Here is a 13697-nt window from a genome sequence, read left to right on the forward strand (position 1 = left end):
GCATGTGGCACTCCCATTGATTTTCTATTCAAATATGAAAATGAGGGAGATACGGCGATTCACGAACGTACGTGCGTCCGACGCAGTTCGCGTAAAGTCATACGTCCGGCGTAAAGTTATGCCTCATAAAGGAGGTGTAACTCAGCAGCATCCATGCAAAGGGCTGCACCAGGGAACACAAGCCGGCGTATTTTACGTAGTTTACGCTGGACGTGAATATGGCTGGGCGTAGGTTACGTTCACGCCGTAGGCAGTGATCCGACGTATCTTAGGGAGTAGTTCGGACGTGATTCTGAGCATGCGCACTGGGATGCGTCCATGGGACTGCGCATGCGCTGTTCGTTATACGTATATGTCTGACGCTAGGCCCATCATTTGCATGGGGTCACGCCTCATTTGCATGGCTAACGCCCAATTCCACCTACGCCGGCTTGCGCCTAGGAAACCCAGCGCAGTTTTGGGAGCACTGGAATTCAGTGCTTGCCTCTCTGCGCTGCATCGGCGTAGCGTACAGGAGAAACGCTACGGCGGCATAAATGTGCACCGCTGTCTGTGAATCCGGGCCACAGTCTTCATGAATGAGAATTTTGATGGAAAGAAACTTGAACTGAATAAACAACTAATAGCGATTCTTCATGAACTGCTTTTATTATATTTTTGTTGTATATATTGTGTTATTTTAGGCTGTCCATTTTTGTTGTAGCAGTATATTATTTAATTTGCATTTTTTTTGGGTGCACTCCTTTGAAACATGAAATATAATAACAGCCATCAGTAAACACAATCCATAAAAAAGAATTCACAAGAATATATTACTTACCACCAACATGTGAAACACCTAGATTGATGTAATTACTTTGTATAAATGCAAGTAACAATACGAGTGTGATTTTTTTTCACAACATTTTCATACAATGCAAAATACGAATAAGCAGTACAATCCACACTTTAGTCAAACTGCTGCAAAGTGATTTGTAGTAATCAGTATAAATATGTTATTTTAACCTAATACAGTCAACCTCTTCTGTAGCTGGAACAGTACTTGTTTTAATTTCTATCTCTCCACTACATTTACTTCCATTGTAAGTGGATCTCCATTTCAGAAGCATGATCTTCTTAAAGTATTTCATGGTATTGTTTTTAACAGACACAAAGCACATTGTGTTAATCATGCTGTTGCTCATTGCAATGCACTCTACAATGTAGAAAGCAGACAGATAATGCTTTTCTCGGATAAAAACTATAGGAAAAAAGTCCCGAACAATGGCAAATCCATAAAATGGAGCCCAACATACGACATAAGCTATGAGGATACACATGAGCACAAAGACTGTCTTTCTCCGGCATCGGAGACGTTTCCGTATTTGTTCTGTCTGAAACCCAGGCACCGTTTTGAACCAAAGCTCTCTGGATATCCTGGCATAGCACAACGTCATTGTAATAACTGGTCCAACAAACTCAATGCAGAAAATAAAGAGGAAGTAGGTTTTATAATAGAGTTGCTGGTCAACTGGCCAAATCTGACCGCAAAATATCTTCTCTTGGTTTTTCACAATAACGAGCACTGATTCTGTAGCAAAATATGCTGAAGGTATGGCTATAAGCAGCGCAATAATCCAAACCAGGGCAATCAAGAATGAGGCAGTCTGGTAATTCATACGAGGCTTCAGTGGATGTACAATTGCCAAGTACCTGTAAAACAAAAACGGTTTCATTAAATAAAATAAAACACCCTTTTTTTTTTTTTTTCCCCTCACAGGTTGCAATCACAACCAAACCATGGGGATGGTTCACACTTGGCTTCTTTGTATCACAGTTTATTTTTACATTATCATTGCCAGAGCAGTCTCATAGGTAAAATCACAACCAAACCATAGGGATGACTCGTACTTAGATTCTTCCTCACGTTTTCTAACTACAGGGAACCTTTATGATCAATAAAACATTTGTCAGTAGAATAGAAACCATGGAGCAAAGCAGGTATACATAGAGGTTAATTTACTAAAGGAAAAAATGACTATGCACAGAGCTTAGTAAATGAGGTAAGGATTCACTTTGCAAAGAATACTCAATCATGTGCAAAGGAAAAAAAATGCATTTTTGCTTGCACATGATTGGATGATGGAAGTCAGCAGAGCTTCTGCTCATTTACTAAGCTCTGGAGCAACTGCACTTGCAGAGTGCAAATGCACTTTGCAAAGTTCACAGTCTATTTGCCTTTAGCAAAACAACTCCATAGTGTGGTGAGGGCATCACTGGAGCTACATTAAGACTGAGTTAACACTTATGTGTTGTGTGTGGCAGTAATATGCACCCTGTGAACAGTTACAGTGCCTTGCAAAAGTATTCACCCCCCTTGGCATTTTTCGTGTTTTATTGCCTCACAACCTGGAATTAACATGGATTTTTTTTAGGATTTGCATTATTTACTTTACAGAACATGCCCACAACTTTGAAGATTTTTTTTATTGTGAAGCAAACAACAAATAGGACAAAATAACAGAAAAAGTTAATGTGCATAACACATAAAGTCAATAATTTGTAGAGCCACCTTTTGCGGCTATCACAGCTCCAAGTCACTTTGGATAAGTCTCAATGAGCTTGTCACATCTTACCACTGGGATTTTTGCCCATTCCTCCTTGCAAAACTGGGTTGTGCTTGTGAACAGCAATCTTTAAGTCTGACCACATATTTTCTATTGGATTGAGGTCTTAGCTTTGACTAGATCAGTTACTCATTTACAAGAGGTATATTGACGACCTCCTATTTATATGGGAAGGTACGGAAGGTTCATTACAGGAATTTATGAGAGAACTGAATACCAATAATAATAACATTGTGTTGGATTATGAGTATAGTAAAGATCAAATCCATTTTTTGGATGTAAACATCATAAGACAAAGAGGAAGTTTAATTACTACTGTCTATTTTAAAACAACGGACAGAAACAGTTATCTCCCAATCACCAGTTGGCATCACCCTCATTGGCTAAAAGACATCCCAAAAGGCTAAGTTATGAGGATCAGGAGAAACTGTACGTTAGATGTGGATTCCCATTCCCAAATATTATCAAAACTCTTTTCCTGCAAAACGGGTATAATGAACCGGCTTTGGACAAAATCATTACATATGTAGGTAATATACCACGAGAGGTATGCTTAGAAAATAAAACATATGAGAAAAGCTCCAAACATGAATGGGGCTTTTTTTTCAATTTCCACGAACAATACAAGAATATTGAAAACATTTTCAAGCAATACTGGCACATACTATGTATGGATAAGACTCTAGACCAATCTTTACCAAAGAGCCCCACTTTTATATATAGAAAGGCTCCCAACTTTGGTGATAAGATAGTTAAAAAGATGTTAACCCCCCCCCCCCCCGTGAGACCAGAGGTGTTCTAGGACTGTGTGTTTTTTTTTGCCTGTAGAAAGTGCAAAACATGCGCTAAAGTTGCCTCTCCAATTCCTGGTTTGACCGAGTTCATTTCTACTGGTAATAATCTGAATTTTAAAATTAAAGAGTTCATTACGTGTAGAACCACACATGTGGTCTATGTGTTACAGTGTCCATGCAATTTGATGTACGTAGGCCGCTCAAAAAGGACACTAAAAAAGCGTGTGTCCGAACATATTTACAACATTGAAACAGGTTACAAATACCACAGAGTCTCTCTCCATTTAAAAAAAAAACACAATCGGGACCCCCCCGGTTTAAAATTCTGGGGTATAGACAAAGTCTTTCCAAACTGGAGGGGTTCAAATATGGTGAGGGAAATATCAAAGAACGAAACTCGGTGGCTATATTTGATGAATATTTTGATACTGGCTGGTTTAAATGTTGAACTAGATGTCAACTGCTTCATCAGCGTTTGGCCTTTCCGATTTCCTTTATTTTAGCAATTTGTTTTATATATACAGTATTAACATATATATGAGAATATATAGTTTCATATATATAATTTTAATGAATGTCTTCCATTGAGTGAAGCGTTTTGATAATGCAGTTAGGGGTCACCTTTGGACACCCAAGCTAGGAATAATCATTATATTCTTTTATCAGGTGTTTCTGATATTCCTATTGAAAGAACACTTTATGAGGTCCATTATATGAATCTCTGGGTGCCGGATGGCCAATGTGGATGATGGGGTATCACATTTTAGATATATATTTATATTTATTCTTAATTAAGCACTACTTACCATGTGGAGATGTGATCATAGAGTCTGTTTACTGAGTAATCATTATCACCATTGTGTGGAGTCATATGCATTGTAGTAGTGTTTTTTTTTTTTTACATCATTTCATTATATACACATCCCATATATTATATTATATATTATATAGTATATTATATTTTATTTACTTGTATGTTCCTTTATGAATTTATACGTTGGTTCAGGAATCTTTATTAATAATGAATTTGGAATTGTTTATTTATTAATAATTAACTTCATTGCTAGATTCGTTAGAATTATGTGCTTCCTCTTTATGATGAGTATTAGAGTTATGGCTTGATGTAAACATTTAAAACATGTAACGTCTGGTAGCCGCCATTAATCTGTATAGATAATCCTGTGTCGATTTGTATGAGCGATGCGTTACATATATAACTAATGCTTATCGGGCTCAGGCATGTAAGCAGCAGATAGGCACTAATAGTTAATGACTGTAACGTAATTTTAGTCCAGTACCTTGGGGCTAATAGGCGTAAGCCCATAACTGTGTGAGCCTGACAGCTGATATGCCGTAGCCAATGATGTACCTGTATCGGGCCATCGCCCGGCAGTATAAATTGGATGAAAGAATTACTTGGCCCCACCCTCAGATGATGTCAACACGACGAAACTAGTCAGGGTGGAGCCAAGTAACGTGATGAGGTGCCGTCAGACAGGATCAGGAGCGAAGGCAGCTATTCCGTGACACAGGAAGCAGTGTGCGGTAGGAGACGCCAAAAGTTTGCTGACACTGGGCTGACATGTGGTATCGTGATTCATGCTGATGTGATTAGATCTTTTGTGAGTGCATAACTTGATGGAATTTTAAATGTGTAGTGAATACATTTTAAAACGGGATAACGCTATGTCAGTTCCCTTTATTTTCCTTATGTGAACACTGAGAGATCAGAGTGATCAATTGAGAGTGAGTGGAGACACTTGCCTAAGATTGTCTTTCATACATTTACATGCCAGCAGTTTGAAAGCTTTGGGGTAAGAGTTTAGACAAGAGGGGGCTTCTATCTGCACAACCCCCTCTGTTTCTTTGAGCACGTGTGTGGAGGTGACATATATGCCCGCAGCAAGATTTCTGCCTTTTTCTCTCTTCTGGGATTAAATGAACTTTTATCTTTCTACATCAATTATGTGATTTCATATTATGGACTTTTTTCAATCAGATGAAGTATATGTTGTTTGAGATATATACATGCTAAAGCACTACCTGGTCTATATTTATATCTATATTCATATATATGCTTATTTATATTGACCTTTTTCTAAAGGTTTTTCAGGTTTTGAGGATAAGCCTGAGTTTTAAGGCAGCAGCTTTAACCAGCGATGGTGGCATTTCAATAGATCTGGTGCAGTACTCCATGAGCGCTTGTTTTTGCCTTTGAGATTAGTCGGTATTCTCAGATTCTATTTATATATATATATATATATATATATATATATATATATATATATATATATATATATATATTCAGTGTATATACAGGTGCATCTCATAGATTAGAATATCATCAAAAAATTTATTTATTTCAGTAATTCAATTAAAAACGTGAACTCATATATTTTATATAGTTGCGTTACAGTATCTCGGAAGATTTGAATATTACGTAAGACAACTGCTCTCTGCTCTGCCCCCCCCTCCCGCGCTCACTGAAGCACCAGGCTGTGGAGGGGGCGGGAGCGGCTGGCTGAGGCTCTCAGCCAAGTGCCAGTCCTGTGTTGTAAGCGAATCCCGACTATATTGTCGCAATATTTTCCAAGCCTGGACTGGCTCTGTGACGTCAGACGACAGCAGGCTTTAGCCGGCTGAAAATGGGTCAAAGAAGTGCAGAACGAACTGCACTCCTGTGACACACAGAAGAAGTACAGCCAAACGAGCTTTGGCTACACCTCTCCTTTAAAGTAGCCCAGTGCTAAATAGCAAAAAATGGCCTGGACATGAAAGAAGTAAAACCTTCTGGAGCTGAGATATATATATATATATATATATATATATATATATATATATATATATATATACAATATATATATAGATATATATATATATATATATATATACATACAATATATATACAGTATATATATATATATATGGAAAAAAGGGGTGGAGATAAAGGCCGTCTACTGTGGCCACCCTCACTGCGCGTAGCTGGAGAATAAATGTGAACTATAGTGATATTAATAAAATAAATGAATAAATTATTAAATATACATGAGCTGCTGCTATAAAAGTATGAATTCAAAAAATTGTTAATATGCAAATACAGTGCTACCTAATGTGAAAAAGGTACCAAATGTGATATTAAACAGCGCTCACAAATTAATACGTGAAAAATGCAACAACATATATAATATTAGTACAGTGACACAGTGAAAAATATGTGAATAATCCACCCTCTAAGTGAGATAATATATACGTGTCCAAAATATGTGCCAAAATTGCACCAAAAATAACAGGTTGGCAAAAAAGTCCATTAACTGACTAGGTGAACATAAATAAAGTTCATAGGTGAAAAACAGAAGAAATTCCTTCACAATCTTCAGTGAGTGCTTTCACCACACCATAGTGACTACGTGCTTCCACCACCAGAAATGCAAACTCACCGCAACAAATGGCCTGACACTCTCGTGTTTAGGCACACAGGCTTTTTAACTGACCCAATCAGTTATTAATTGATGGAGCTCCTTCTTAGTAGAGTGGAGCATTCAGTTAAAAGGGTGAAGATCCGATGCAAACAGAAAACTCCAAGATGACAGCCATATGCAATGAAGAGAGAGAGCACAATAGTGTGATATTGTAACACAACTTTTTAATAACACACTAAAAATCTCCCAAAAGTAGCACTCACAAACATAATTCTTGTCAAAAGCAGTGAATGAAATCCAAAAATAGCACGGTGTACACACAAACGAAAATAATTTTCCTCCAGGTGAACTAGTGGTCACAGCGGACCAACGAATAGCCCAAGTTATTACTCACAGCCCTTATGCAGGTGGTGCTGGAGCTGCTGCTCAGGTGATTAAGCTGGTAGCAAAAAAAGTTAGACCATTCCACGTCCAAACTAGCAGGTTAAGGTAGCGGTTGTGACTTTAGCAATCACACCCCGACATGTTTCATCAATTGATTTATTCAAAAAACCCCATGAATAAATCAGTTGATGAAACATGTCGGGGTGTGATTGCTAAAGTCACAACCGCTACCTTAACCTGCTAGTTTGGACGTGGAATGGTCTAACTTTTTTTGCTACCAGCTTAATCACCTGAGCAGCAGCTCCAGCACCACCTGCATAAGGGCTGTGAGTAATAACTTGGGCTATTCGTTGGTCCGCTGTGACCACTAGTTCACCTGGAGGAAAATTATTTTCGTTTGTGTGTACACCGTGCTATTTTTGGATTTCATTCACTGCTTTTGACAAGAATTATGTTTGTGAGTGCTACTTTTGGGAGATTTTTAGTGTGTTATTAAAAAGTTGTGTTACAATATCACACTATTGTGCTCTCTCTCTTCATTGCATATGGCTGTCATCTTGGAGTTTTCTGTTTGCATCGGATCTTCACCCTTTTAACTGAATGCTCCACTCTACTAAGAAGGAGCTCCATCAATTAATAACTGATTGGGTCAGTTAAAAAGCCTGTGTGCCTAAACACGAGAGTGTCAGGCCATTTGTTGCGGTGAGTTTGCATTTCTGGTGGTGGAAGCACGTAGTCACTATGGTGTGGTGAAAGCACTCACTGAAGATTGTGAAGGAATTTCTTCTGTTTTTCACCTATGAACTTTATTTATGTTCACCTAGTCAGTTAATGGACTTTTTTGCCAACCTGTTATTTTTGGTGCAATTTTGGCACATATTTTGGACACGTATATATTATCTCACTTAGAGGGTGGATTATTCACATATTTTTCACTGTGTCACTGTACTAATATTATATATGTTGTTGCATTTTTCACGTATTAATTTGTGAGCGCTGTTTAATATCACATTTGGTACCTTTTTCACATTAGGTAGCACTGTATTTGCATATTAACAATTTTTTGAGTATATATATATATATATATATATATATATATATATATATACACACACATTTTCATGAGAGACTTAATATGTGTTATTTCTGCTAATAAATCATGTATCTCTTCTGTTCAGCTAATTTCGATGCTCAGATTTTGTTCAAATGCACATAGCTCGAAATCATTACATGCTTGAAGAGTCCCACATTTCAAGGGCCCTCCATGAGTCAGGCTGCCACACACCGGGTGTCTCATCACCCACAAGGTCTAGTACTAGCTCACCCGTACACTACATAGCTCACACTCTGGAAAAAATACATATTTTAGCACAGGGAAACAAAAGGCAATGGTAAAAGGTTATATTTACAAAGTTGCTTGGTGTCTTTGGATTTATAAAAAGAGCTAATGTAATGTGTTTTAAAAGTAAGCTTGCCCCATTAGTGTCACTTGCCTTTTCATTTTATACAGTTGTTCATTGAACTCACAAATGTGTATACAGATAAAGTGATGGTAATTTGCCATGAAAAATTATTAAATGAGCCATAGTTAATATTTTACTGTCATATCAAGCTAAAACACATTTTGCATTTCAGATTTTTCTGATAATAGCATTTTATTGTACAGTGGAAAAAAAAAGAAAAAAACATAACTAGTATCACACGGTACCTTCCATTACAGGATCCTATACATAAACTGTGATATATATATATATCAGTACTACAAACATTATCCAGTGACATCAAATGATATGTTTTAAATTACGCACCACGTTATATGTATGCATAAAGACTGACATTGATTTGAAAATAATTTCTCCAGGTTAAGATCTTATGTTGGATAATTTTAAAAACCCAGTTGTACCTTTTATGAAAAACTTGACAGATCAAACCAAAGTGCATTAAAACAATGGGCCAGATTCACGTAGATCTGCGGCGGCGTAACGTATCGAATTTACGTTACGCCGCCGCAAGTTTTACGGGCAAGTGTTTGATTCACGAAGCACTTGCCTGTAAAGTTGCGGCGGCGTAGCGTAAATCCCCCGGCGCAAGCCCGCGTAATTCAAATCAGCCGGGTAGGGGGTGTAGAGCATTTAAATTAGGCACGTTCCCACGCCGAACCTAATGCGCATGCGCCGTCCCTAAAATTTCCCGACGTGCATTGCGCTAAATGACGTCGCAAGGACGTCATTGGTTTCGACCTGAACGTAATTGACGTTCAGCCCTATTCACGGACGAGTTACGCAAATGACGTTAAATTTCAAAATTTTGACGCCATACTTAACATAGGATACGCCACCTAGGGGGCATGTTTATCTTTACGCCGCATATCTCTTACGGAAACGGCGTATCTTTACTGCAACGGGCAATCGTATGTTCGTGAATCGGCGTAACTACTCATTAGCATATTCTACGCCGACCTCAATGGACGCGCCACCTAGCGGCCAACGTAAATATTGCACCCTAAGATACGACGGCGCAGGCCGTCGTATCTTAGGCATGTTTAAGTGTATCTCTGTTTGAGAATACATTTAGACATACGACGGGCTTAGATTCGGAGTTACGTCGGCGTATCTACTGATACGCCGGCGTAACTCTTTGTGAATCTGGCCCAATGTTTTTTGCTTCTTTTTTTTTCTTTAATTACTCACCAGCAATAGACCAAGAGCAAGAATCCATAAGGATCCATAATGATTCTTGCTCTTGGTCTATTGCTGGTGAGTAATTAAAGAAAAAAAAAGAAGCAAAAAACATTGGGCCAGATTCACAAAGAGTTACGCCGTTTTTTTGTCGTTTTTCAGAAGACATAAAACAACGTTTTCCCCACACACAGTAATTTTAAATGCCGTTTTTAAAAATGTTGTTTTTTTTCATCACAAAAAACGACCGTGTGTACGCGGCATTACTACAGGGTGACCATATGGACTGCTACCCTATGTGTGACAGCAGTGGTTTATCTGAAGCACCTCTTGCACAGGGATGCTCTTACATGAGCATCCCTGATTGGACAGAAGTAGTTGTGACTTTGAAGAAGGTGGTTTGGAACTCTGATTAAGCACTGATTGATAGTGTGAAAAGCGTCAGCTCTTCTGTCCATTCTGCTGTGGCATGTATTTTTTTATTCCATTTTACAATTAAAGGCAAAATATGTTTTTGAGTGCGGGGGTCCAGAAGTTTCCTTTTATACTCATTGCTATACGCATTGCCAGCACCTGTGGCTTATGATTTGGAGAAGAAGTTCATTGCAAACTGATCTACCTGGAGCGGTGACTCCCTTTCCCTATCTGGTTTGGAACTCTGGTGGAAGATTGCTGCTCTGCTGCCTTTTCTAAAAAAAAACACATCATGAATATTTATTGATTGGACTACAACATCATTTAGCCCCTTTCAACATTTTATTTGAAAGTGTCTTTTTATTAATAAAAAGTTGTGTAATGATTTGCTCTTGTGAGATCGCTTTTTCTGGGTTAGAGGCGCACTCAGGCTTAAAGTGATTCTAAATGTATTTTTATTTTTTATTAAAATAACATAAGTGGTATACTTACTTGCTCTGTGCAATGGTTTTGAGCAGAGCAGCCCCAATTATCCCCCGCCAAGTGCCTCCATAGCAAGCCGTTTGCGTTGGGGGCACTTGTGTATGCTCGCTCCTGAGCCCCATTCTGTGTGTCCATAAGACACACTGAGCGTGGATTGTTTACTTTTTTGAATTTGGCGCCGGTCTCCGCCCCTGTGCGTCGTAACATCGCAGGGAACATGAATCGAAAGGAGGACGCCGCTCGCTCACACAGCGGGGCTGCATCGCTGGATCCAGGGACAAGGTAAGTACAGTATCCTGTCTGGAAAATGTAAGCCAGCGCACGCTGCAGGCTCTGCACAGCTACCCCGAGCGTGACTAGGGGTTACCGATAATTGCATAGAAAATCCACCCAGAGTCACGCTCGGGAATACCACTAAGGGGGTTAAGCAACAGACAGCATGGATTCATGAAAGACAGAAGTTGTCAGACAAACCTGATTTCTTTTTATGAAGAGGTAAGTATAACCTTGGACAGAGGCGTGGCAGTGGACGTGGTATACCTGGATTTTGCAAAGTGTTCGATACAGTTCCCCACACATGGCTCATGTGTAAGGTAAAGTCAACAGGATTGGAAATATCAGTTTGTAAATGGATAGAAAACTGGCTGAACGATTCAGAGAGTTGTGGTTAATGATTCTTATGCCGCGTACACGCGATCAGTCAAACCGATGAGAACGGTCTGATGGACTGTTTTCATCAGGCCAAACCGATCGTGTGTAGGCCCCATCGGTTATTTATCCATAGGTTAAAAAAAAGCAATCTTGTTTTAAATTTAACAAATGGATACCTAACCGATAGAAAAAAAACGATCGTTTGTAGGCACGTTCATCGGTTAAAAATCCAAGCATGCTCAGAATCAAGTCGACGCATGCTTGGAAGCATTGAACTTCATTTTTTTCAGCATGTCGTTGTGTTTTACATCACCGCGTTCTGACACGATTGTTTTTTTAATCGATGGTGTGTAGGCACGACTGACCATCAGTCAGCTTCATCGGTTAACCGATGAAAACGGTCTGATGGACGGTCTGATGGACCGATCGTGTGTACAGGGCATTACTCTGAATGGTCTAAGGTTGTCAGTGGTGTACCCCAAGGTTCAGTGCTGGGACCCTTACTTTTTAATATCTTTATAAAAGATTCAGATACATTTTCGTATCTATCGGCGGGCGTAACGTATCTCAGATACATTACGCCGTCGTAACTTAGGGCTCAAGTTCCGTATTCAGAAAGAACTTGCGCCCTAAGTTAAGGCGGTGTAGCGTATGTGGTCCGGGGTAAGCCCACGGAATTCAAATTATCCATGCAGTGGGCGTGTTGTATGGTAATGAAGGCTGACCCCACGTAAATTAAGTTTTTAACTTACGTACAGCCCTATTCGCGAACGACTTACGCAAACGACGTAAACGACGGAAAATTTGACGCTGGCCCGACGTCCATACTTAACATAGGATACGCCTCATATAGCAGGGGTAACTTTACGGCGGAAAAAGCCTTACGTAAACTACGTAAAAAAAGCGCCGGGCCGACGTACGTTTCTGAATCGGCGTATCTACCTAATTTGCATATTCCTCACGTAAATCTACGGAAGCGCCACCTAGCGGCCAACGTAAATTTTCAGCCTAAGATACGACGGTGTAAAAGACTTACGCCGGTCGGATCTTAGGCAAATCTATGCGTAAATGATTCTAAGAATCAGGCGCATAGATACTCAGAGTTACGACGGCGTATCCGGAGATACGTTGTCGTAACTCGTATCTGAATCCAGGCCATTGGGTCTGAGATCAAAAGTAACATTTCTGTCTTTGCAGATGACACCAAGCTATGCAGTGGAATAACGTCATTACAGGATGTCGCCAATTTACAAGCCGACCTCAATGCTCTGTCTAATTGGGCGACTAAGTGGCAGATGAGGTTTAATGTTGATAAATGTAAAGTTATGCACTTGGGGGCTAAGAATATGCATGCGTCATACATACTAGGGGGAATACAACTGGAGGGATCCATAGTAGAAAAGAATCTGGGGGTTTTGGTAGATCATAAGCTCAATAATGGCATCCAATGCCAAGCTGCGGTTTTCAAAGCGAGCAAAGTCTTTTCTTGTATTACGAGAGGTATGGACTCCAAAGAGAGAGATATCATTTTTCCCCTGTACAAATCATTAGTAAGACCTCATCTGGAATATGCAGTTTTGGGCTCCAGTTCCCAAGAAGGATATTGGGGGACTGGAGAAAGTGCAGAGAAGGGCAACCAAACTGATCAGAGGCATGGAGGAGCTCAGCTATGAGGAAAGATTAGAGGAACTGAATTTATTCACTCTTGAGAATAGGAGATTAAGGGAAGACATAATCAACATGTACAAATATATAAGGGGTCCATATAGTGAACTTGGTGTTGAGTTATTCACTTTACGGTCAACACTGAGGACAATGTCTCTTTACGTCTAGAGGAAAAGAGATTTTACCTCCAAATACGGAAAGGTTTCTTCACAGTAAAAGCTGTGAAAATGTGGAACTCCCTCCAGAGGTTGTTCTGGCCAGCTCAGTAAAGTACTTTAAGAAAGGCCTGGATACTTTCCTAAATGTACATAATATAACTGGGTACTAACATTTATAGGTAAAGTTGATCCGGGGAATATCCGATTGCCTCATGGTGGATCAGGAAGGAATTTTTTTCCCATGCTGTAGCAAATTGGATCATGCTTTGCTGGGGTTTTTTGCCTTCCTCTGGATCAACTGTGGGTATAGAATTGGGTATATGTCATTGTATGATATTATTATTATTATTTTATTTCTTATGGTTGAACTTGATGGACTTGTGTCTTTTTTCAACCTGACTAACTATGTAACTAAAGTAAAGTCTGTGAAAACCATGGGTGGACC

The 13697-nt window shown here is 39.3% G+C and overlaps 1 protein-coding gene across 1 annotated transcript in view; it reads right to left on the bottom strand.

The window, feature by feature from the left end:
• Positions 1-494: 494 nt before the first annotated feature.
• The window catches only part of PROKR1 (prokineticin receptor 1), a 48656-nt gene continuing 35453 nt past the window's right edge, over positions 495-13697 (bottom strand). The window contains exon 3 of the mRNA XM_040351268.1: positions 495-1692. Within this exon, the coding sequence (XP_040207202.1) occupies positions 996-1692 (697 nt within the window). The 3' untranslated portion in view covers positions 495-995. The remainder of the gene's footprint in view (positions 1693-13697) is intronic.

Source organism: Rana temporaria, chromosome 4 (assembly GCF_905171775.1).
Source record: "Rana temporaria chromosome 4, aRanTem1.1, whole genome shotgun sequence".
Taxonomy (NCBI): Eukaryota; Metazoa; Chordata; class Amphibia; order Anura; family Ranidae; genus Rana; species Rana temporaria.